At 46.2% G+C, this 27,085-nt stretch overlaps 1 protein-coding gene across 8 annotated transcripts in view; it reads right to left on the reverse strand.

The window, feature by feature from the left end:
* Window positions 1–3,394: 3,394 nt before the first annotated feature.
* Window positions 3,395–27,085, reverse strand: part of rhobtb4 (Rho related BTB domain containing 4) — a 34,326-nt gene continuing 10,635 nt past the window's right edge. For 5 of the 8 annotated variants that reach the window (XM_056591664.1, XM_056591666.1, XM_056591665.1 and 2 more), the window contains exons 3-12: window positions 15,064–15,265; window positions 14,692–14,795; window positions 11,325–11,510; window positions 10,332–11,214; window positions 9,825–10,044; window positions 8,559–8,677; window positions 5,541–5,691; window positions 4,991–5,079; window positions 4,676–4,781; window positions 3,396–3,876 (exon numbers count right to left, since the gene is read on the reverse strand). In XM_056591664.1, the coding sequence (XP_056447639.1) occupies window positions 3,695–3,876; window positions 4,676–4,781; window positions 4,991–5,079; window positions 5,541–5,691; window positions 8,559–8,677; window positions 9,825–10,044; window positions 10,332–11,214; window positions 11,325–11,510; window positions 14,692–14,795; window positions 15,064–15,255 (2,232 nt within the window). In that variant the 5' untranslated portion in view covers window positions 15,256–15,265 and the 3' untranslated portion in view covers window positions 3,396–3,694. Of the gene's footprint in view, window positions 3,877–4,675; window positions 4,782–4,990; window positions 5,080–5,540; window positions 5,692–8,558; window positions 8,678–9,824; window positions 10,045–10,331; window positions 11,215–11,324; window positions 11,511–14,691; window positions 14,796–15,063; window positions 15,266–15,519; window positions 15,599–22,321; window positions 23,862–27,085 lie in introns of those variants that run through there. The other 3 variants (XM_056591668.1, XM_056591667.1, XM_056591661.1) reach the window with 3 other exon arrangements.

Below are 27,085 nucleotides of genomic sequence, written 5' to 3' on the forward strand. Positions count from 1 at the left end.
CTATGTGGAATTCCTTTAAAGGCACAGCAGGGATTGAAAGAAACAATGACATCTACTGTACACATAAAAAATCGAATAATTTTTTAAATAAAATACAGGGACTGCGAGTAACAATGGTTGAAAGAGTGAACAATCATAAACCCATTCAACCAGTAGGGGTCAGTGTAATGCAAGTATTACGGTTTGGGGGAAGCTTCGACCAATTCCATTTCTCTTTACATAAACGTTGAACCTCTACGGAGACATGCATCATGACCAATTAGTGCTATTTGTGCTATATGCGTCTGATTCTAGACCGCGCTAAACCAAAACCGACATCGAATACATTCTTAAATATTTATTCTGCAAAATATTTGAATTTGGATTTTCCAGTCAATTACATTTTTGGAGGATTTCATTAGCTTACAATAGCTTTCAACCATTATCTTTAAATTAAATATAATTATTATTTTGTAAGCGGACAAGTATACACCAGTTCTTTCTCCAAATTTGAGTGTATTCTTGTACACTCAAATGATTGTGCAATTAAGAGAACACTTTAGAGTGGTTAAGTGTGTGGGGTTATCCCAAGTGGATAATACTGTGCTGTGTAGATTCTGGAGAGCAAACGTAAAGAAAGTATACACATCAAGCTAATTCTTTACACAACTTAACGTCAACAAAGAAAGAGTTCTCCCAAGAGCGAACCTTTCATAAGTTTGAATGAGTAACAAGTCATGCCGTCACATATAAAAAGGCAGAGTCCATTAAGTAAAGATAAAAAGTGCATTCCAATACCAAACACAGTAAAAGTGACGCAAGATAAGAGTCCGACCAAAAAAAAAAAAAAAAAACTCAAAACAAAAACATTCCAAATAAAACCACGTTCCAAAAGTGGTTTCTGCTCTGAACACACAGGCCAGCTAGTGCTCAGTTCAAAAAAAAGGAAATAAAAATTATGCTCCAGCCTTCTCTGGGAATGAGAAGCGGTCTGACAGCATCCTAGAGAGCACCACCATCGTATTATTGCTCAGTTCATTCGGGCCCCTAACCAAGCATGGCCTCAAGCCACAAACCATGCTATAGAGGAGACGTACAGATCAGTGGCCCTTTTGATTAGACCCCTATCTAGAAGGTTCCTGGAAGGATTCTGCTACTCAGGTCCCAGTTTGTAAAGCTCATAACCCCCTGTGAGGATGGCATTGTTCAAAAAGTCTAGATCTGTACGCTATAATATTAGAATGATCCCTACATGTCGAATCAATGATGTTGACCAACGCAGAAGAACATCTCAGCCAAATTCCCCAATACTACCTCCATAAAATGATGTTCTGACTTGGTGTGTCCTTTAGAAGGCCCACAAAGCCTAGAGAGTCATGGCTAAGGCTATCAAGTCTATGGGAAAAAAAAAAAAAAAAGTATTAGTCTGACATCTTCTCCTCATTGTAATATAAATGTCTGAATCCAAAGGTATTGCATTTTTCGGACGCCAAACATATTTAAAATACTGTAGGTCGATGGGAAGCGAGTGCGGGCCAAGGTGCCTCGGATCTCACTCTCTTTCTCTCACTCTCTTTCTATTCTTTCCTTTAAGAAGGAAGCAGCTCAATTCTCACCAGGTCTCATGAGATGCTATCTAACGTCTATTTTTGGGAGCTGTTGATAGCTGGTGGATCTCGCCACATGTTTCACACCACCCCATCCGTCTCCTATACACTGTGTCTCCTATACACTGTGTCTCCTGCCCTAGCCCTCCCCATCGGAACGGAGCAGAGAGGGAGGGTATAAAGGAAAAGAGGGCTCATAGAGAAGAATCAATGCAACCACAAGAATCCCAGCTTTCACAATCACTACCAAAGAGCCAAATAATAATAATAATAATAAAAATAATGACTACAATACTAGTAAGAGGTTATCATAGAGATACTATTACAATTCTTGGCATTTAAAGCTATATCCAAATTGCAATTTCATTCCAAAAACATCCTGATATACAGTGAAACACTATTTAAGGATGATTCAAACGCAGCCTAATGAAATGGGTTGTTAAAATGATATTATATTCAAGTGATTTAAAATATATTCAGAAATGAATGACCTTTCAACAAATATTGCAAAACGGTATTTGGAATAGGCCAGTTATTGAATAATATTGAAAAATAACTAAACTTTACAGAATAATGTGTGCATCACCTTGTGTGAGTTCATGTGCATGGACACTATAATTAATATAAACATAATAGTGTGTGTGGATACAAACATGTACATGTGTGTGTGGTTGCTTGCATGTGTATTACTACGGAAAAGCCATTTGCACCATTTTCAATCCCAGCAGGCAGAATGGAAGGCTATGTCATTGTGTGTGGAGACTTAGAACAGACTGACACCACAATCACTACATACTGAGCCCCCTCTCCCACCCTCTGCTAGTCTGTAAGTCTGGTCGCTATTTCTTCTTTCTTTTGCTTATTTTTTTGGGGGGGGGTTCCCAAAATGAAATAAATAAAAGCAAATCACAGCTTTGGTTTTCAGTAAAGGCAAACTCAAAAAAAAAAAAATCTTGCGAGCCAAATAATGTGTTTGTGTGTGCTTTGTGTTCTTTCAACACGGTTAAGATTATAGCAATAAAAAAGGCTCCTCGTCACCTTAAAAGTTAATTAAAAAAAATAACAAAATAACTTATGTGTCCTTATGTGAAGGTTGGTGCTTGTGCCCTGAGCGGTGCTGCCCCTAGTGGTACAGGGGTGGAAAGGCAGGCTGGCTTAGGCGATTCAACACAACCTAGTGGTCAAGGAAGGACATTGAGAAGAACACAGCTGTTCTTAGAATCTGTTCAAAGAAATTGCATCCATCATGAATCCCTGGCAGTGGTATTCAAACGGGGACTGTTCCTGTCCAGGGACTGTTCACGTTGAGGGACTGTTTATGTCGACTCTTCACATCGAGCGACACTTTCGTGGAATTAGTTCTTTGAATCCATCTCTCCAGGGAGAGTGGATGTGTGTGGGCTTGTAAAATAGTTCATGACGTCAATGGAAGGAGGTTATGAGGGTGATAACTGATAACTAATAACCACAGTTATCACTGTAGACAACAAAGAAAATGGAAAATAACCACCAAAATTTATAAAAAACCTTCTCCAAGTGATGGGATGGGTGTTCCGGTGTTGGTGTATTAAAGTGGCTCTGAGGGTTGGACCTAGATGGATCAGCATGTGGTCAACGTGATAATCAAGTCAATAAGCAGGATGGGAAGTGGAATCAATAGCCCCAATATCTCAGGAGGTCACTCCGGGTGGGGACGTTCTGAGTCGAGGGGAGGTGGAGGAGGAAGAGGAGGTGGAGGAGGTGGAGGAGGAAGAGGAGGTGGAGGAGGAGGAGGAGGAGGAGGTGGAGGAGGAGGTGGAGGAGGAGGTGGAGGAGGGGGGGGGGGAGGAGGTGGAAGAGGAGGAGGAGGTCTTGTGAAAGGAGACCGAATGGTACTGAAGTGGCTCGGTGGCACACACCCACATGCTCAGAGACACAAAGGCGCTCTCTCTCGCTCACTCACTCTCTTCTCTGTCACACAAGCCTAAAAAATAAAGAAAAAACAATCTTCTCATTCAACTACAAATCCCATGCACACAGGTGGGGGTGGGGGGAGCAGGCAAACCAGCACATCCATACCACTGAGCACTGGGGGACATTCTGGAACGGAGTCAGGAGCCCGGGGGAGCTCAGGAGACGTGGGGCGAGGAGGACGACTGGTGCCTCCAGAAGCACCAGCCCCGCTTGGTGTTCTGCTTGCGCAGGATCTCCTCCTCGCGCTCGCGCTCCTTCTGAGAGCGCAGGTAGCGGTCCTCCTCCTTCAGGAACCACACGGGAGGCCAGCGCTGCTTCTCAAAGTGCCTCTGGTTAACTACAGGGAGAAAGAGAGAGAACAACAAGGAGCAGGGGCGAGAGGGACAGGGAGAGAGAGGGAAATACAAGGAGGGGGAGCGAGAGAGACAGGGAGAGAGAGAGGGAAATACAAGGAGGGGGAGCGAGAGAGACAGGGAGAGAGAGAGGGAAATACAAGGAGGGGGAGCGAGAGAGGCAGGGAGAGAGAGAGGGAAAAACAAGGAGGGGGGGCGAGAGAGAGAGAGAGGGAAATACAAGGAGGGGGAGCGAGAGAGACAGGGAGAGAGAGAGAGGGAAATACAAGGAGGGGGAGCGAGAGAGACAGGGAAATACAAGGAGGGGGAGCGAGAGAGACCGGGAGAGAGAGAGAGGGAAAAACAGAGACATGAGAGAAAGAGAGGGAAATACAGAGACATTAGACAAAGAGAGGGAAATACAGAGACATTAGACAAAGAGAGGGAAATACAGAGACATTAGAGAAAGAGAGGGAAATACAGAGACATTAGAGAAAGAGAAGGAAATACAGAGACATTAGAGAAAGAGAGGGAAATACAGAGACATTAGAGAAAGAGAGGGAAATACAGAGACATGAGAGAAAGAGAGTGGGATACGAGACAGAGAGCAAGAGAGATATTTAATGTTTCATACAATGGCACTTCGACAAAATGCATACTATAAAATTATTTACACAACAATTACGCAGCAGTGTAGTTGTTGAATAGTGTTGAATCACTAAAGAAACACTAGTCCGGGGTCATATGAGCTAGCAAAAGGATCAGCGTCCAACTAATAAATAATTGCAGGAGAAATGTCTGTACCTTGAGACATGGCTTTCATGTCTTTAGGAAACTTGCGGCAGATGCTGTTGTAATTAGTGCATATATGGTGCAGACACCAGGCCGATAGCTGCTGAGCGTTATGGAACTGCAGATGGAGGGAACACAACACCGGGATTTAGATATAATACAAGATTAACGACACATTAAAGATAGATTTATATCAACGGTCGAATCTAAATGAACATCCAACGAAACAGGTACTTTCTATGTGTTTTTTCTTTGACTTTGGAATACTCATGACGTATGCTAATGAGCCACATCTTCAGGCATTGGTCTATTTTTAGCAAGACACACCTGAGCCAACTCGAGGTAAGCCAACACCTGTCCGTCAATGTCTGTTCCCTTCACAGCCAGTTGGAGCAGCTCATCAACAGCATGTTGTTCTGCAGAATACGGAGACAAGCAAGCCTTCCTTATCCTGTTTGCATACAATGCTGCTGCCGTAGATCTCTTGAATAGCCCATGTGAAAACATATTTTAGCTACTGAAATACGATTGTGTACCAAACCAATAATATCTGTAAAAAAAAAACTATCAGTGGTGGACATGCTAATAAACACATATGATAAGTAACGGCAATGCAATCAAATGTTGTTTGTTTATATTTATTTTTGCTTCAGCTTTAGCTTCATAAGTAAGCAAAGAAGCACACACACTGAGTGATGCCTGTCTCAAAAACACAACTTGGCGTCTTATTTCCAGCTACATTGACCATCTGTAGTTGTTTCTGAAAAGCCACAACCTTACTTTGTTCCTACTGAGTATACCATATGGCAAGTACAGAAAAGACCTAACTAAAAACCACGAAAGTGAGGAATAACAGTGCAGCGAGGACCAAGTGTACCTGTGAGAGCCACGAGGCGGGGCAGACACAGCCTGTTGGCCAGGACGATCAGGTCAATGGGCTCCAGGCCGGGGCTTGGCGTCAGCTGGCCGCAGTACAGGAACTCCAGCACCCCATGCATGCAGGCACTGCTGGTGTCAGGTATGGAGACCTGGTGGGGGGGTGGGCAGGGGGAGAGCAAATCCACGTCAGGGCGGACGAACTCTGTTTGTGATTTAGGAGGCAGGAGGTGGGGTGGATGTGGACAGCTCAAGGCCGTCTGCAGGGACTCGGGAATCGAACCAACTCAATGAAATATCATCGTAAAGTTACAACTGGACTTGAACAGTAGATAGGGCCTCTAAACCAATATACTTGTTTTGAGATGCATCACCTGTCATTTGAGGATATTATGAGTTTCTCAGCGGAAAATGCACAATAAAGAATGTAAAATATAAGTCCCAGTGGAAACCCCTAGGGGTCACTATGCTATTAAGGTGAGCCCAGCAGGGCCCGGGTGTTAAAAAGAGGAAATAATAATGATGTGTGTAATGAATAAGACATCCTTAATGACATTAATGAATTGGTATTGGGGAGACTTGACTCCAAGTCAAAGATCAAAAGTCAGGTGACCGGAAAAAGAGAAGCACGTGATAGGCCAGCAGGGGTTCGACGACAAGTACCCACTGAGGTGCCCTTCACCACACAGATCCACAACCAATTAGAAGAATGTCAGCCCGCCGGTGACGTCCTCTCACCATGGCTGAAATGTCACGATGCTGACACACACAAGGAGGAGGTGAATGATGGGGAAGTCCTAATATTAACATTCAAATGACATGGTTTAATTGTAGTGTCTTGTAGTGCGTCCTTCCGGTTAAATATGGATGACACCCCTCTCCTAACACCGCCATGAATGAATGGGTTTTTGTGTGCAAGGGGTATGGGAGGGGGGGGGGGGGGGCATATTGAGCATTCAAATGTTCAGGGCAATCATCAGTGAGGGAAAAGAAAGCCACAGGAGCTTTGAAAGGAGCTATTTAAACTCCAAACGTTTCTGACTGCAGGGGGCTGCTATTGGTTGAGACAGAATATTTGATTGGGCTGTCTCAACAAATCTGGAATTAGTCTACCAATCTACATCTTTCAATCATCCAGTCTCACAATTTCTTCCAATGCATTTCTCGTCTGTACAGCCTCTTACCCGAAAGTGAGGGGAAGAGACAAAGCTTCCTCAGGGTCACACTACTGTGGCAGACTTTGAAACATGTCTTTTCTGGGAACCACCAGTGCCAAGTGCCTCATCAAGAGAGTGTGCGAATCACTTCCATTCAGACGGCATCTGAAAATAGCCAGGACTTTCTATGCCCCGGAGAAAGACGGAAAAGCGAACCAACAGCTCGGCAATTGCATCTCACAAAGGGCTCACCGGTGACGTTTGCAACAGGCGTGATTAAAGCTACATCTGTGCCTCTGAAAAGGCATTATGTTTGGAGAGCTTCGGCGGAACAGGAGGCAACCGCCGAGGATTTTGGTTCAAGAGCTTCACTGAATGAAGCTCACCCTTTTCGAGGAGGGTATAAAAATGCAAATACATGAACACACGCAATAAAAAGCTCCAGTCAATGGCGCTCAGATGTCAGTGGAAGGCTGACGTCATAAGCTGGCCTGGCCGGGCTGCTGGGTCGTTGAGGCTTTGTGACAGTGACACCTGCCCACCGCATCGTGCCAAATGGATGCCCGCGACGGTGGCAGACCGAAACACACAGCGTTCAGGGTAACCTGGAGGCGCTTGCAGGTCTCTAGAAAAGTGGCTGATTTTTTTTTCTTTGTTTGCGGATCTTGTGAAGTGGACACACACATTTTTGGGGTGGAATTTAAAGAAAACGGTTTATCCATTCTTGATCTGCCTTTTAAACCAGTTGCGATTAAAACACAAACCCTCCCCTAACCTCAACCTCCGTAGGAAAAAAAACAGTTAAATGACAAAGCATTATAACCCGTGACAGTTTGTTCCTGCTCCGTCGGTCCCTTCTGCCGGCTCCCTGAGAGCTCCTCCACCCCCCGCCACCTAGACTCTCTCTCTCTCTCTCTCTCTCCAAGCTCAAGGCCTGAATCTTTCTGACCCAAATCCACGGCGAGCCAGGAAGTAACCGTACCCCAGAGGATCCGATTCTCCAACACCACCTAGAAAACCCTTGTCACGGCACAGTCAGACATAGGAACACCCTCTCTCTGGCCAAGCGTTTCCGACTCTATTAGGCGACAACCCAGCAGCAGCAGCACGGGAAATCAAACACCGAGTGGAGAAGGTCATCGATAAATGAGATCGGTCCGACAGCCCTAAAATACTCTGAACAAAAGGCGGCCATCTTTCTTTTGTTATTATAGAACACAATAGATGTATTATGCATCATAGGGCAGGCAGTAATTTATACAGGATCAGATGCCAAACACATGCTTGTAGGAAACCTGCCCTCAAGGTTATGCAATTCAACAGAGATCCACATTTAGTTTTCCACCTTATACATTAGTCAGTAACCTGCATGCATTTATCCAACCTAAATAATAACGTCTGTCAAAGCTGTGTGGGTCTCCAACTCACCTCTATCTGTGTTTGTGTGTGTGCGTGTCTCTCTCACCTCTACCTAAGTGTGGGTCCCTCTCTCACCTTTATCTGTGTGCTGGTTTCCCTCTCACCTCTATCAGTGTGTGTGTGTGTGTGTGTGTGTGTGTGTGTGTGTGTGTGTGTGTGTGTGTGTGTGTGTGTGTGTGTGTGTGTGTGTGTGTGTGTGTGTGTGTGTGTGTGTGTGTGTGTGTCTCTCTCTCTCAACTCTATCTGTGGGTGTCTCTCTATCTCACCCCTATAGGTGGTTGTCACTATCTCACCTCTATCAGTGTCTCTCTATCTCACCTATCTGTATGTTTCTCTCCATCTCACCTCTACATGTATCTCTCTATCTCATCAGTGTGTGACTCTCTCCATCGCACATCTAACTGTGTGTGTGTTACTTTTATCCGTGTGTCTCTCTTTCTCACCTCCTCAATGTAGCTCTCCATGAAGGAACCACGGAACATAGCAGCCATCCAATCACAGCTCGAGATGAGCAGGGGCTTGTGGGCCGGAAGGTTGCCATTGTCCAATCTGAACATCACATCTAAAACCGGGGTGGGAAAAGAGCATTCATCTCTTGCTGTGCCACAGAAGCCGAGGCTACGGGGGGAAGACCGACAGACAGACAGACAGACACACACACAGAAGATCCATACAAAGAAACAGGAGAAAGCAAAAGGACAGACAGACGCACACATAGACATAGACAGAGGTAGACAGACAAAGAGATAAATTGACGGAAGGAAGACAGCACTTTGTTTGTCAAGATAAGAGAAGGAGAGTTGTGGACTACAAAGAAGACAGGCAATAATAGGTCATTGAGTATTTTCGTCCGAATCTACCCAAATGTGTTTGATTAGTCTGGTCAGGGGAGTGGATATAATGCTACAGCTACCTCACTTACATAACAACTGCCCTATATAAGCTCCAAGCTACGGTTAAAAGCACAGATTTAATCAGCTTTTAGGTCAAATGTTTGATTCAATAAGTATTCTCTGCTACTAGTAAAAAAATGGTATGTAATAATGAATGCTACATTTATAGTACGATTTCACAACATTAAAAAGGCAACCTCATGCTAGATTACACAAAACCAGAGAGGCAACTGAAAAAGCGTGCCACCCTGTTGTCTGAAATGGGATGGATTCTGGACAGTGTGGTCTTCGACTGCAGACGTTATTAGACATGAAGACACAGAAGCTAGACAGAGGGTAAGACATGAACACACTGACAAGGGACACATCCGTGCATGGACAAAGGAAAACACCAAACAGGATTCACTGAACAAATAATCGAACAAATCATCGTTTGATGATTATTCACACACTTCAAAATACATGTTATGAATACATGTTTATCACGAGAATGTGCCGATTTTCTTTCAAATGCACAACGTTGAATACATGACTAAATGTATGCTAGGTGCACATTTAAAGAAATTATTATGTGGAAATGCTTGAAATGAAGGAACAGCAATCTTTTAACATTCAAACTACTTCTGAAGGAACGTCAAACCTTAGTGACATCTCTATTTAAATGTCATCATCAATGCAAAGGACTATCATAAATAACACCCCATGCCTATTACCACTGACACACATTTGTTTAAATACACAGTTTAAGAAGATTGGACAGACAAAGTCCCATCATAAAGAACCGAAACAAGGAGAAGTACCAGCATAATGGTTTACCGGAGAAGGTGCCCTTATTCAGGCACTCCTTGATGCGGTTGGCCCTCCGCACGTGGAAGGCCTTGGTGATCTCCTGATTCATGAAGCTCTCTCTGTTCAGGATATTGGCCACCATCATCCGCAGGTCAAACACCTCCAACAGCTCAGCAATGGTGGCCACCTGCATAAGGTCCCCTCGCCCCTCGTCCAGACTACCGGTGTAGAGGTACTGAAGCACAGCCTGGAACCACGGGGGAACAAAAGCAGATGATGATGCCAACACCAGTGCATGTCTCTGTGTTCAGTGCAACTAAGGAAAACTAGAAAACGGCCCGTTCTTTGCAGCTGAAATGACCCAAGAGCATTCTGTTTGAGAAGTGCTATTATGGACCTAGAATATGGAAGCATTGGGACAGGTTTTAAACCTCAAAGATACTTTGACCTGGTTAGGGTTAGGGTTAGGGCTAACCCTAGCCCTAACCCTAACGTGTGCGGGTGTTTGAGGACACGTCCCGGAGTCATGGTCACCTGGAAGGGCTCTTCCTGTATGAGCGCGTCCATGGCGACGACCGTCATGAGCCGGGGCCTGCCGGTCACCGGGTCGTCCACGTGCTCCACGCCCACGCTCAGGAAGCCCCTCCCCCAGCCGGACAGGGCGTGGCTGTTGCCCGGTGCCGCCTGGCCGCAGGGGGCGCGGCAGGGCAGCGCGTTGTCGCTCTGGGACGTCCTGAGGGGGCCGAGCGGGGGCAGAGGGGGGCGCTTCAGGCCGCGCACGCCGCCCTCCGCCGTGTCCTTGTCGATGTCCAGGCTCTTGGTGCGGCCTGCCTGCTCCTTGGCGCCCCTCCGGTTCTGCTCGTCTTCGTCGGCGCTCTCCGACCGCTCCTCGCTCTCCGGCCCGGGGCTGCCGTCGGCGTCGTCGTCGCCGTCATCTGCGTCGTCGTCGTCGTCGCGGTCGCGTTCGCCGCCCCCGTCGGCCAGAGACGAGGCGCTGAGGTCCAGGGTGAAGAGGTCGTTGAACTTGGAGCAGGAGGTGGCCAGGTAGACCTTGTGGGCGAAGACGCGGGCGGCGCCGCCCTGCAGGAGGAACAGGACGTCGGCGCACAGCGGCTGGCAGAAGAGGGCGTCCGGGGCCTCGCCGTCCCGGGGAGGGGGGTCCGGGATGCCCACGATGGGCCGCGGGGGGCAGGGCGGCAGGAAGGGAGCCTGGAGGAGGGGCCTCTGCACCTTCTTCAGGTGGGACTTCCAGAACTGCAGGTGGCGGCGGGAGATGAGCGCGGCCCGTATGGCGTTGTCGAACACGTCTTTGACCCCGAACTGGGCCACGATGCTGGTCTCGTAGTAGGGGATGCCCAGCTCCTTGGCCACCTCATGACCCCGCTCCGGAGGAAGGATATCTGTTGGTTTAATGGGTCTAGAGACCCGGCAAAAATACCTCACAGCACTGTATTGATCGTCCATGTGTTTCGCCTGCATGTTCTACAGACAGTGGGCAATCATTCCAGAAAAGCGAATGGGTCTCACTTGGCCAGGGGTCGGCGTGCACGGTTCACGGCGTCCAGGTCGGCGTAGCGCAGATCCAGCTGGCAGCCCACCAGGATGATCGGGGTGCGCGGGCAGAAGTGCTTGATCTCCGGGAACCACATGGTGCGCACGTGGCGGAGGGAGTTGGGGTTGGCCAGCGAGAAACACAGCACCACCACGTCAGACCTTTTCAAGGAAGGAGAAGACCGATAAGAATACATCACGCAGAGACATGCAGTGCATGTGGATTACTGGAAAACTGATAACTTCATGTGGATAAAGGGGTACAGGGGCACTCAATAGGTGTGTGTGTGTGTGTGTGTGTGTGGGGGGGGGCAGGTATACACAGACAATTCAAGTACAATGGAAGATAAGTTAGTCAGCAATAATTCCTATTATTTCCTGTGAGATGCATGTACTCGTGAAAAATAACTAAATATACCGTTCAAAAAAATGTACTGCCAAGGTTAGTGGGCAACGAGGTAGGAGGGACAGTGGAAACAAGCAAGATCCTGTTTAGTCAAGAGTCATTTTCCTGTTGATATTCTTGTGGGTGCCGTTCAGAATTCACAAGCTACATGATGATATAGCGAGGAGTGAAGGGAGGGTCGGGCGCACATAACAGTTCAGTACTCATTTTTACTTCATACATTTTAGTTTCAGCTGTAAACATATTTGTATGTTTGTAGAGTCAGCTGCCATCAGCCCTACAGCCCTGCAGAGGGAGTCTATACGCGCAAACAAAACCACTAGTGTTGTTGTCACTTTAAGTATACAGAAAATATCATTGAACACCATGGTAAACCTGTTGAACCCTTTTAGAGCTGAGGGTTTAGCAGTTGAAATCCAAAGTGTGGAAGCACTTACAAACTTAAGAAGGAAAGTAGAGCTACACTTTACATAATTAATCCGTGTTTGACCAATATGCAGGCTTGTATATAGTAAAGGCTAGGTTAGGAAATATAATTGTTCTTATCTAACACCATCCAGAATTGTAAACATTGAGAGAGGAAGGAATGTTCATGTTTAATGTTTGTTTTTTTCATGTGCTTTAAGGCAACTTATGATGACAATGGTGTTCCCAAATCCCGATTTGTGTGCGGGTACGCGTGTGTGTGTTTGGCCCTTGAAGACTGGTGAAGCCCCTGTTGCTCTTACTTACATAAAGCCAAGCCTAACCTAACATAAGCACCCTAAGGCCCTGTGCACAAAGACCAGGCTAAGAATAGACTATTACACACACACACACACACACACACACACACACACACACACACACACACACACACACACACACACACACACACACACACACACACACACAAACAAATTCTTCTTTCTTCAGTAACTGTGTTGTAAAACGAACACAGCGAAACATAGACATGTTCTGAAGTCTAAAGATAGGGCTGGTATGGTGTGCGTGTATGGGCGTCCCCAAGAGATCTCACTAATGGCCAAGACATTGTTAAGCCATCGTGCAATAATTAACCACACCTTGTGAAAAATACAATGTAGGGTTTGTGTGTGGGTACATGTGTGTTTGTGCATGCGTGTGTGTGTGATTAAGAGTTTCTGTGTTTCTAGGTGGATCCAAGGTACAAAGGTCATTTTATGGACAAGATTATGTAAGGTAACCAAAACACAAACAGAAATAAATGGAGTCTGATTTTCCATTTGAAGTGAAGGGGAATCGAGCATAGAGCGAACAGGCCGCGCGTTTCGGGATAAGGGGGACAGAAAGTCTGATCTTTCCCGTATTGAGCTGAGAGCATTTGAACTAACTTGCCTTTTATCAAAAATAAAATGTGTTTAGAGTTTGATATTAACGAAATACCATGGTAGAGGAAATGAGGGGTAGAGGGTAGGAAGGGGTAATGGAATCTAGGAGGAAAGGGCTGTGAAGATGAGGGCTGAATAATATGGTGGTGAGGGGGAGCCTGTCTGAGCATGTTAGCCAGACAGAAGGAGGTCAGATGTCTGAGCCCAGCAAATGCGCCTGTGTGTGTGTGTGTGTGTGTGTGTGTGTGTGTGTGTGTGTGTGTGTGTGTGTGTGTGTGTGTGTGTGTGTGTGTGTGTGTGAAAGGGAGACTGAGACAGAGACGTACAGAGGGTCTTTGACTGTGTGTGTGTGTGTGTGTGTGTGTGTGTGTGTGTGTGTGTGTGTGTGTGTGTGTGTGTGTGTGTGTGTGTGTGTGTGTGTGTGTGTGTGTGTGTGTGTGTATGTGTGCTTGTGTGTGTGTTCATCAAAGGTTAGGTGAAGCGTGGTAAGAGCAGGGAACAGCTGAGTTGGCCCCGTTCCTCAATCAGCTGGCTGCAGAGTGATTAGGCATACAGCACTCCAGCAGACACAGATCAAAACACACACACACACACACACAGTGAACTTAAGGGGACAAACAGGGCAGGACGGGCAGGACGCTCTGGGTGATAAGCATACGCACACAACCAAAGATAGAGTAAGCACACAGGTATGTTCAAACAGTGACAGGGTACGTTGTATAGAAATTGTGCAGGGAATCTTGCTGTCTCATTTGTGTGCACATGGTGTGTGTGTTTGCTGTGAGTCAGGATTACTTAAAAAGGTTTTTATAGGACGGATGGATCTCAGTAAGTTGGATGAAGCCACAAAAGGGGATCAGGCGGCGACCACTCAGGCAGATGAATAAACGGGTATAGAGAGATGATCCAATATAGCAATCGTTACGTTGCAAAGAGCCTGCCTTGTTTGTGTGAAAGGGAGACTGAGACAGAGACGTACAGACGGTCTTTGACTGTGTGTGTGTGTGTGTGTGTGTGTGTGTGTGTGTGTGTGTGTGTGTGTGTGTGTGTGTGTGTGTGTGTGTGTGTGTGTGTGTGTGTGTGTGTGTGTGTGTGTGTGTGTGTGTGTGTGTGTTTGTTGGTAGTTCCTTGAAATTCCCCTGAATTTGCTCAGGTGAGATTAATTCCACAACACAAGCCGAGACAATCATTCTGTCTGTGTCACATTCTTGTTCCCCAAAGACTTTAAATAGTGCAGTTAGTTTATATGTGTAAGTGTGTATGGGTCTGTGTGTGATTATTCACAGGGTCAACCAAGTGTGATAGGCAGAAATTATGTTTTTAGGTCAACAACCTTATTTTAGCTTTGGTGAACTAGACAGGGAGCGACAGATTGTGTGTCTCTGCATGTGTGTTTCTGTCTGTGTGCATGTGCGTGTACGCATGACTGCGTGCCTGCGTGCCTGCGTGCCTGTGTGCGTGCGTGTGTGTGTGCGCATGACTGCGTGACTACGTGCCTGTGTGTGTTTGTGTGTGCGCGCATGCGTATGTCTCCCGGTCTGCATTCCTACTTGCTTGCACGTGTATGTGCCTGCATGTGCATTCTTACCTGCCATATGCAAACCGCCTGTCTTTGTGATGATCTCCAAAGGTGTCCCACAGTCTCAGGGACACGCTCACCTCGTCCACCACATCGCGGGATCTCTCCAGCACCTACATTCACACAGCCATCATTACGTCTACTCTGCCGCGCTGCCATTCTGCATGCTAATAACATAGACGTCATGATAGCGAGATGTGTTGGGGTGTGTGAGCGTGCAATCCGTGCATGTGTGTATTTATTGACTATTTTTTTGTGTGTGTGTGTGTGTGTATGTTAAGGTGAGAGTGTGTGTGCGTATGTGTAGGTGTATGTAAGTAGTGTGCATATTGTGTGTGTGTGTGTATGTACAGGAGTGTGTGTGTGTGTGTGTGTGCCCACCTCCTGGCATACACGGTATTGGTCGATGGCCCAAACGGTTGGCACGTGGGTGGCAAGGAGCTGATACTGTGTGAGGGTGGCATTGCAGGCCCGGGCACAGATGAGCCGTGTTTTGCCGACTGCATTGTCTCCCACCACCACACATTTAATGGTTTCCACATTGGGCCGCTCATAGTCAGTGTCTATATCCATGGAGAGTGCCCTGTGCAGAGAGAGAGAGAGAGAGAGAGAGAGAGAGAGAGAGAGAGAGAGAGAGAGAGAGAGAGAGAGAGAGAGAGAGAGAGAGAGAGAGAGATTTAGTTCAAACTGAATGGAATACAAAATTTATTTAGATGGTTGCAGTTTCTATGCAATGACAGCCCGAAATATAGGAGGTTGCTCTGACCCGCATGGGGTCAAAGAAGTCCTGGCTCTGCAGGTTTTGCCAAGGCTCAAAGCCCCCATGGCTGTACTGACCAGTGTACCCAGGCTGCTGCCAAACTCCTCCACAGAACAGACGGAGGTTTTCAGGCTGAGCAGTGGGGAGACAGCAGTGCTATTTATGTACCAGCACAGGAAGAGAGAGAGAGAGAGAGAGAGAGAGAGAGAGAGAGAGAGAGAGAGAGAGAGAGAGAGAGAGAGAGAGAGCGAGAGACATACAGGAAGAGAGAGAGAGAAGATAACATCACCCTCAGTGATTTAAATAAATAAACGAAAGACTGGTATGTGATAAAGCATCTACAGTACTTTGGCAAACGAAAAACATATCTTGGCCTCTTTGCAGCAGTGAGAGAAAGCTCTCTTGAAGCAAATCTTTTCTATTTTAGAATAAAATACCTCTGCACCTGGTATCAGTCGTCTACTTCCTCCATGGTGTGAAACATCCTTTTTTATTTGCATGGTTTCCTCAAAATGTGATACATAAATGTTTTTGCATACATGCAAGACTACATTGTTTCCATTTAATGGTATTCCAAACGATTAATCTTCCCCGGAACACTGCAACTGCACATAACGTCTGCTGAATAAAAAGGGACAGGATACTTGAATGAATCCGAGTGACTTATTAATTATTGAATGACCTGATGGACTCAAAGACAATGGTTAGATTTGCTTTCATCCCGTTCTATCATCGTCTTCTAGAATGAACCAGGCATCACACACCAAGTCACAACAAGTTTTCCTATTGAAATAGAAAAGAGCTAGAGAACCAAAACGATAACTTATGAAAAGCTTCATCTTCAAATCCCCATAGCCCTAAACAGATTACATGCATTCATTGCATGCCACAACAAATAGGCTCACGACCCATATACAAGCATATTCCTTGGGAAGGCTAATTTATTTAGGTGATATTGACACTGCAGCACTGAGAGTCCAGTCAAACCAACCCATTGGCTCTTGCCAACTGTACAAAGACCCAAATCCCCATAAATGGAGCCCCTGAAACATTCATAAAGGCTGCGGCTTGTTACTCCATTGATGTGGATGCTAGTGTAGGCCTGCATTGACAGACACCAGTGTCTATAAATGGCATCTATTCATTAAACAAGCAAGCCATGTGCACTGCTGTAGAATCCAGCCAGCCATGAATCGCTGTGACCACAAACCACAGTTTCTCCCAAACACATCTTTCATCCTGTCTAATACGATGCCTGTTGCTGAAGCTCGAGAAAGCCTCTTAAATATTTGATCACAAATACATATACATGGATATGCATTTCCATGAAACCAAAAAATAAAGCTGCCATCTTAAAGAAGCAGAACAATCAAATACAGGTGTAAAAAGAAGGAGAACACCTACATTAATTTGTCTGACCTGTAGGCGACTGCCAATTGGAATAAACTGTGTCTGTGTTCAGTCAGTGTGCTCTATGTGGAGGTGAAATGGTCTTGCCTGCGTCGTTCCAAAGTTATGAATAATATGTCCACCACACACCAGTACCACCACAACCACCTGTCCAGGGACGCCCCAACCACACACACACACACACACACACACACACACACACACACACACACACACACACACACACACACACACACACACACACACACACACACACACACACACACACACACACACACACACACACACACACACACACACACACGGCAGTGCGCTGTGCGTCAGGTATACCAGATAGCAGGGTAATAAAAAGGGCAGTAAAAACGCATCTAACGGATATCCGACTGATGAACGTGGTGGTTGTTTAGGAAGACAGCTGCAGAGGACTTTGAATGAGGCGGGGGGCGGGTAGGGATACTTTCAGTGCACAATCGGTGGCATTAATAACATCAGCAGTATAGCTGACAGACAGGAGGACCATGGTGGACATGGGCATTTGTGGAACGCCTCACAGAAAATAACAGACGGATGAGAGGGGGACGACAAAAAGAGACAGAGAGAATACACACACACACACACACACACACACACACACACACACACACACACACACACACACTAACACACATACACACACACACACACACACACACACACACACACACACACACACACACACACACACACACACACACACACACACCTTTCTCATGCTTTGTACACAGCCCTGTCCTGCTTGGGATGAGACGGTTGTACTGCTGGGACCCACAGAGTGGGTACAAACTGTAATTGAGCATGCTCAGGGGAAATCACAGTTTTCCTCTCCACCTTAGATGCTCCAGTACAGTTTGCCTTGAAGCACTGTGTGTGTGGAGTGTGCTTACTGTCCACGGACGGCCATGGCCATTTTTTATAGTAGCCATTTGGCCCTGGTCTATGTTCTTTTTGACGACAGAGGGCACTGGACACAGAACTGAACTCATGCAGATGGTAGGAACGGTTCTCTGTTTTTTTTACGTCAATCCTTGCTGATGATGAGCTGCGCTTCCTTGGTGCGGAGGAGGAAGGGATAATTTGTCATCGTCATCTTTTATAGGAGGTCTTTGACCAACACAACCTCAGCTCAAATGCGTCCCTATTGAATAAACAACAATACGACAAGAACGATCACAACAGGAGTGTAGGAAGTAGTAAAAGCATGCATCACATCTTCATCTGACGCACAGTTCGCTCGCAGAGATCGTGGATATGATTGCAGGATTTCTGATGCTTTACAAGGTTAAAAAATTCAGGTGTGTGCAGCAAGCGACAAACCGCCACATGCACCGTGAGCGAGGGCCTTGATTACGTCATTTCTGGTTTGTGCAATCGCACACAGTTCATGCACACCGACAAAAAAGGAAACTATGCAGAAAAAAAGAAAAGAGTGAGTGCAGTCAGTGAAAGGTCAGGGAGACATCCACTATCACTGACTGATTTCAGCTAAACGTGCTTGTGTGCGTGCGTGCCTGCCTACATGCGTGGTAATTAGCTCAGGGCCAATCAATGAGCCTTGGTAGGATGTGGGAGCAGTTATGTAACAGAGAGTAAAGTAAGATGTCTGGAAACTTTCTGAGGGGGATCCATGGCTCCAGTGCTCTGAGAGAAGTGGATTTAGAGGAAACAGCCCCCCCCCCAGGCTATTGTTTGACGGATCATGTGGTAGGCCAAGAACTTACACAATGCAAACATAAGCACTGGCTCAAGCTTATATGTATACGATCAAACCAATGTGAACTGCATACACATGCATATTACAAATACATAGAAACAAACAGATGCACAACAGAAAAGATGTGCGTGTGGAAATGAATGTGCATGCACAGCGGGCGTGCAGGTTCATTTCCATGCGACCATCTTTCCGATGGCAGCCGTTATGACGACCAGACATCACCAGGGCCGCCCAGGGTGCCCGGGGGAGCAGGAAGTAACAGGCAGCTCAGGTTTATTTTAAATCAGTTCGGTCTAGAGCTCACAGATGTCCAGACCGCAGCTGTTTGATTACAGCACGTTCTCACAAAGAAAATACAATGGTGATTATACACACTCTTCCTGTTTACATCTGTGGTTGTGTGTGTGTGTGTGTGTGTGTGTGTGTGTGTGTGTGTGTGTGTGTGTGTGTGTGTGTGTGTGTGTGTGTGTGTGTGTGTGTGTGTGTGTGTGTGTGTGTGTGTGTGTGTGTGTGTGTGTGTCTGTGTGTGGTGGCCCATCAAAGGCTGGTTGTGGGTACATGCAGATTCATGCATGTGCCTGTGCAAGTTATTCACATAACCCACACGGTAAAAGGGTGCAAAAGCGAAGGCTATGACATGAGTGTTGAATTAGGTTGGTGTGCGAGCGCGCGTGCATGTGTTTGGCTTGCAGAGGGAATATGGTACAGGAGATCCAGCCAGACACAGAGACTCATGCATAATTTGGGTTTTGTGTGCGTGTGTCTCAGGAGTGCTTTGCCTCAAGCCAGAGGGGGCAATTCATTACATTCAGAACCATAATTCTGTGACTGAACGTTTGCTTTAAATTCCATGTAATCCTCTTTTATTGTGCTATGTCTGGTTAGTTGGCTAAATAGTCTCCCACACCGTCCGACCCACTGACCTATACCCTCCCTTCCTCTTGTTCACTCAGCCTTGCCGTCCCGTCCGCTCCGACACAACACTATTTCACCCTTCACTTCATGTCCCTCTCCGTTCACACACCCCTCCCTCCTCCCACCACTGGCCATTGTTCCTCCTCTCACAGATTTGCCAGACATAGACACAGTTCAATTTCATACTGCTACTCGGACCATATTCCAAACTGGTTTCAATGACAACTTGCCCTACTTAAAGGCAAGCCAATGAATGGATATTTCCAGATTGATATACAGTGTGTGTGTGTGTGTGTGTGTGTGTGTGTGTGTGTGTGTGTGTGTGTGTGTGTGTGTGTGTGTGTGTGTGTGTGTGTGTGTGTGTGTGTGTGTGTGTGTGTGTGTGTGTGTGTGTGTGTGTGTGTGTGTGTGTGCGCGCAGGACAGTAGCTGCCAGGGGCCCAGCTGGCTCAGACTGGTTACATAACTTATCTGTCTGTTGCCTTGTCATCCTGTGCGGCTGACAGTAAACTTCAGCCTCTCTGGCTCAGGTCTCACGCACAAGACAGATGTGCAGTTGCGCACACATACACACACAAACACACACTTTGGTCTGGTGCAGAGAAGTTTAAGGACTATGCATCTAACTAGGTTGTAACAGCTTCCATTTTTGCATACGACACTGTAGTACTGCATGGAACCTTCTGATAGAGGAGTGACACATGATGGAAGGACTAGCAATGAGTCTATATACTATTTTATAATTATGTAAATCATTACAATGACCTTAGTGGGCTTCAAATTACCTTATCAGTTAAGTTAGGTAGACCATCTATGGACCACCCTTAACGATATACAAAGAGTAAAAGACTCTTATATATTGATGTGTTGATCCACACATGGACCACAGTTAATGAAGATTTCTCATACCACTTCGCTCATACTCCTCTCTTCAATGAATACCAACTCAGCTCCACAAACAGCTGACCTCATTTCTATCATCCCTGCCCCACCCAACCCCCTGGGTCCATATATATCTCCACCTCACCATCCTAAGATCGCTCTTCCCATTCCTTTAAAACTCTGCCCAACTTTCAAGTCTTCCAACTTAAGTTATAATAATAATAATAATACATTTTATTCATAACGCACTTTACATCAACTTAATGACCCCAAAGTGCTAAGTTATAATTGTATTGTTATCTTTACACATCTTGTTATAAACCAAGTTGTGTGTTACAGTATTAACTATCCTCGAAAGGCTTCAAAACTTTTCCCAATCACCCCCAAAAAAAATGAAGAGCTCAGAAGCTGATAATGAACCACAAATAGTTAAAAGGCTTCTGCGCATCACATAATGCTTGACACAAACCAGTCTTAAGACTGGACGGAGACAACACACCTACCCACACCACCAACTCTAAAAATCACTGGTGTGGAAAATAAACAAGCTCATAAATGTCTTGTGGCTGCAGTACAACACGGACAGGTGCCGTTAGATCACAACATTCTCGTCAGTCATGTGATCCTGGCTAATGATTCCATGTGGGTCCATCCCAGGCTATCTCCATGGGCTGATGAAACAGGTCAAAGACTAAGCATTTGATTTACCTCCTCGACGATACACCACCCAACACAAAAGACAAATCGACTAGCGTTCTGATATCACTGTGCTCATTCAATAACACAATAAAGTGCAAGACAGTGCAGCGTCCGGGTACCAACGCGTAGATATATATTTGATATACAAATGTATTGCCTCTTCTTTCATTTCTAAATCATATAAACCACTTCTTGTGCATTTAAAATTAAACAACTGGCACAAGCCCACCTATTGATGGGTTTTGTACCAGGAGAGGGCGGCTATTCTTGTGTTTACACTGCATTTGATATCCATATGAGGAATAATGTTACACGTCTTCATTGATATCATAATTACAGATTTTTGGGTTCAATAACAAAATAATGTAGAACAATACATACAACCCAGGATTTAAAAGCAGTGATAAATCGGACCAACCTGTGCATAACAAAGATGTAGTTGCTTGCAAATCAATATAGGCCAAGGACAAAATACAACTTGATAGAGTCTAATAAAAAAAAACGAAAGGTTATGCAACATCAATTCCATTAGTTGTTTCTGGTCTTAGGGGATCTGATTAACAACCGTGTAATGACACAAGCTGAGCCATTGTATGCAATCTTGTATTAAATCATCCACAATTAAATCTTAGTCAGTATGATACCAAGTGCACACAGCTGAGACTTCTGCTGACACACTGCTAGAATCACTGCGTATCAATGAACTAATCCTCGTCCGTCCGCAGCCATTCATAACCACCTGACTCATTCATTGGGTTGGGGAGCGATTCAGTGAAAAACAAAAAAACTAACTGGCGATAACCTAGATAAAGTCCGTCCAACGAGGCAGCGCATCAACTGCCTGGAAGTCGATGAGAGGTAAGAAGAACCAAACCCCAAAGTGATGCAAAACACAATAAGATTGACAGACACCTTGCCTAAGGCGCAAAGCCCGTCCGGTTATACACACACACACACACACACACACAGACACACACACACACACACACACACACACACACACACACACCGAACAGCAAAAACAAGTCGATAAGACATTACGCCTGTGAGGGAGCCCACGTGGGGTGTACATTGTGGCATTCTCAACATATGGGGCAGCCTTTCTCTGATGTCTCAATGAAGAGACTAATTGCCTACATGATTTCTGCCCGTGATGGTTTGTGCACTATAGAATAACAAGACGAGCATGTGACCCATCAGGGAGTCTTGAAGGAGTTGCCCTACCTGCCGACGGTTCCAGTATTGACCCACATGCCAATCTGCGTCCCGCAACGGAAAGAAAACAGACTCTCGAAATAAAAAGAGGTTGCAGACCGTTGTTGCAGATGGGAGGAAATAGACTTTTTGCGGATGTCGCAGAACAAGTAGGCTACTTGTCACAGTGGCAACATATTCCTATTGCATAAATCGCCCGGCTAGGCTGACCTATACTTCTCCAAACGTGGTAGGTTGGACGTTTCGCTACAGACGTGAACATATAATTGTCACATCCCTTCGTTTGGAGCAGAATCGAGACACAGACTAGGCACAGGCGTTAATAGTCCAAGCCACATCTTTTCTATTGTTGTTTCTCCGGAGTATATCCTCCGCGACACGCCCACAACAATCCGCGTCAGAGACAACTCTTCGAGCAAGTGCTTGAGTTAGGGAGAGGCGGGCCAATCACAGGACAGTTAGTGCGACTGGACCGGCCCTGATACCGCGTCCTCCCGCCCCATTAACTCCGTCACGCCTGAAAACACGGTTCAATGTTAATATAAAGAAATGGTACCTCGACAGGTGTTATTTCTAAACCTAAATCAACGGTCACTAGGGAAGCTTAAAATAACTTAATATATTAAGCAGCATATTCAATTGAAGAATAAGATATTACATTGACACATGAGAGCAACACTAACAGTGGGGCCTATACTATTCAGTATAAGTAGTGTTGGCAACATATTATAACAGTGTAATAGATAATAATGTAAGGTAGTCCTACTATTCGTTGTGCTTTAAAGAGAATTGTTGACCCATGGTTTGTTGTATTGAGTCACTAATATTGTATGTGCTGGCACAGGTTTGCCTTTCCCAATGTTTACTAATTGCATTATATGCATGACAGAAATGGAGACACAAATTAGTTTTAGCCACAATTAACATGTTATTCAAGTTTGAGGGAGAAATCTATTTAGGCCTTTTAGCTTGGTCAATATTGCCCTTTAGAAGCCACTCAACCTGTCGTCAATGCAGTTTATTTTTAACTAAGTGTAAATGCATCAGCCCCTTTTGTGTGTTGCTTCCACTTTTAGTCATAGTTAACGACATGCATTACATAGGCCGTCGTTCTTATGCAACCCAGAAAAAACTGCTATCCAATTTCAAAGAGTTCCATGGCCGAAAGAAGACAGACATCTACTGGTCGAGTGCGGTACTGACTGTTCCGTAAACAAAGGCTTTCTAATGAAGCTAGATCAATCTTGCGTGAGAATCCAGGGGGGCAAGGCTATTGGTGTGAAGCCGCAGGTGATTGCAGAGTTGTGGGAAGGAAAAGTAACATCTAATTAATGTCGTTGAAACAAAAATGAACGTTATCAGCTCGCTCTATTATCCTTTCCACCTAAATATCCTGTCATCTATAGATCAAGATTGACCACATGCATAGAATGATGCGATTGAAAGCTACTGGAATCAACGTATCCGCCCTTTGCCCTTTGACGGTATCGACAATCCTCTGACAGCGTCATAAAGCAGCAGCAGCCATGCATTATTTACTACTAGAGTCCCGTGTGGATGAATCCATAGAGGGAAATAGACATGCATGTTGTCAAAATGCTTGTAATCACAAATAACACAACAACAACAACAACAACAGAAGACAGCCGAGCTTTGCAGATGTTATATTGATGTTTTCTTACTGGTCAGCAACCCCCCCCCCCCCCCCCCCCCCCCCAACCACACACACACACACACACACACACACACACACACACACGCGCACACACACAATGTCCTGAGAAACCCATGAACCCTGACCCTTTCTGGCAGGCACATAATGATTCAGATTGAATAACAGTCTGCAGTGGGGGGGGGGGGGGGGGGGGGGTCATTGACGTTGGCACAGGCTAGGGCCTGGTAGCGGGGTTTGTGATGGATGTGTACAGAGCCGCGCTGACGGAACTCGCACAGAGAGGTACTGTGGGTCCTTCTCAGCGTCGCTAGTGAAGGAGGAGACAAATCACCCACTGCTTTAACGCTCTTTGATTCACTCTGTGAGAAGTTCACTCCCCCCAACTCCGCACACATCCCCCCCCACCCCCCTCCCCCCCCCGGCTTAGAGCAGAGTTGGGGAGAAGGGGGAATGCTCTGAGATCGTTTCTTGTTGGCTGGTTATGGAGGGATGGAGAAGGAGGAGGAGATCTCCCACACTCTGTTTGGACAACAAATCAACTTCACTGAGAGAGTTTCAGGCCGCCATTTTGAGATAAACCAACCGTCGCCTTCACATAGTTCTGGACAGAAGGCCTTTCGGCCAATATCAAATCTCAAATCCTTACAAATTATTTTCAATATGGGTGGATAACAAATGTTTTTTGTTATATCATTTAATTAAGGGATAGTAAGGAAGTTAGTTTCCCTAGTTATTGAGACAATGCACTCAAATCGAGATGCTTGAATTAATTCAAAATCTCGTGGATCTCCTCCCCCACCCCCCCACACCTCCTGTCCCAAGCTGTGCGAAAGCTGTCAAAACACCCAGCTTCTAACTCTCCTCAGCATGCGGGTTCAAACACACAAACACACACACACACCCACACACACACACACACACTCCCAGCATCAGTTAGATGCTGCCCTGTACACTGACACAAGTAGGTCAGAGCTGCAGTGGGTCTTCAGTCCTCCAGCACCACGGAAGAGATAACAATATCACAGATTCATTTCGCACTTTAACTCTCTGACATTCTCTCGCTCAGACATACGCATACGGAAACACATGTGTGTGTGTGTGTGTGTGTGTGTGTGTGTGTGTGTGTGTGTGTGTGTGTGTGTGTGTGTGTGTGTGTGTGTGTGTGTGTGTGTGTGTGTGTGTGTGTGTGTGTGTGTGTGTGTGTGCTTGTGGGTTATTATTGGGCAGATCTTTCTTGATGTTGAATAAGGCAGAGGGATGAATCAATCACAGGTCAACGATGGTTTCAGTGTGATGGCCAGGGAGGTCCTTGAAAACGCACTGGAACACACACACACATACACACCCACACGCAAAAATACACAAACACACAAACACACACACACATGTTAACACATTCTCTGTCACTCACAGACTCTTACTCACTGTCTCCTTAACACACACACACAGTTGACACACCGAAGTGGCTGAGATGTGTTGGCAGAGCTGGTACGTGAAACAATGTGTGGTATTATAACTCTTACCCGACAGGGTGGCGGTCAGGGGCAGGGAGGGAGGGGCAGGCTAGAGAGAACATGTAAATGATGGATGCGGTGTTGGCGCAGGGAGGACGCCGGGTAAGTAATGAATGCTGGGAGACAGAGGCGGCGAGCAGCCGACGGGGGATGTTGACTTGTTACGCTGCCTAATCAAAAGGCTGTTGAAGAGCTCTGCATGCGGCCAGCTGTTGCTGCCTGGTGACAGAGTGCACCGACTAAACAAGCGATGCACAAACTCTCTCCAGCGCTTAGAAGAACGAGAAGCGAGCACGCTGCTAAGCCTGCTCAACCAAGTCTGTAGAAAGTCAGCCTGTCACGCTCAAATTCTGGAAGTCACTTTGACACGTCAGTCCATAGGGCCGTGGGACTGCACTTTTAGATCCAAGGCAGATGACTTTGTGATTGACTTAAAAAAAAAAAAAGATTTGTCGTTGTTTGGCAGGGCAGACCGACCCGTGGGTTGCAGATAACGCTCCACAGCGCTGGTGAGAGATGGGCTGCAAAGTCACTGGTGGTGATGAGGGCCAGCCATGTTGGGGTATGCAGGGAATGTAGAGTGGCCGTGGGACCGCGAGGATGGAGCAGTTTGGCTCTCAAGGAACGCGTCGGAAGACAGAGCACTTGGGATTGCAGGGGAACCTACACATAGAGAGGCCTGTTTGTGTGTGTGTGTGTGTGTGTGTGTGTGTGTGTGTGTGTGTGTGTGTGTGTGTGTGTGTGTGTGTGTGTGTGTGTGTGTGTGTGTGTGTGTGTGTGTGTGTGTTGTGTGCGTGTGTGTTTCCTATGTGATTGTGTGTATGTGTGTTGTTTGAACATACGTGTGTGTGTGCGTACGTGAGTTTTTGTGTTGTTGGTTTGTGTGTATGTGTGTTTTGTTTACACGTGATGTGTGTGTCTGTGTGTGTATGTGTCTGTGTGTGTGTGTGTGTCTGTGTGTGTCTGGTTGTGCATATGTGTGTTGTGTGTGTCTGTGTGAGTCTTTTTTGTCCTTTTTGTTTAAGTGTGTCCTGTCTGTGTGAGAATACACAGACACTAATTATGGCATTAGTGCCAATGTTAACGTTCTCAGAGAGGTGTCTGGCTTTTGCAAAGCAGTGCCTGCATCTTGATAGGCATACCCCACCCAGCAGGCCCCTCCCCCCCTCTTTCCCTTCCCTAGCCCCGCCCCCATGCCCCGGTTGTCCATGTAGAGTAGCATGCCCTCTGGCTTATCGGTGCTCTCTTCTTTCCAAATCCCATAGCCATACAACGGCCCAGTGTCCCCCTGTCTGTGCAGCGCTAAGGCCATCCTGGCCTTCCCTGATGGACTCCGTTGCCGCCGTCGAGCCCCTAACAGACATGACTGGGCTGAAAGACGTGAACACACACATGCGCATGCAAACCAGCACACACACGCACGCATGCACCTGCACACGTACGCACACCAACCCACCCCCACACACACACACAAATACACACAGACTTGCACACACGTATAAAAACACACACACACACACACACATGCACACACACCAACACACGTGCATGTACACATACACAAACGCCCCCACGCACACACAC

The sequence above is a fragment of the Gadus chalcogrammus genome, chromosome 6 (genome assembly GCF_026213295.1).
Source record: "Gadus chalcogrammus isolate NIFS_2021 chromosome 6, NIFS_Gcha_1.0, whole genome shotgun sequence".
In the NCBI taxonomy this organism is placed as follows: Eukaryota; Metazoa; Chordata; class Actinopteri; order Gadiformes; family Gadidae; genus Gadus; species Gadus chalcogrammus.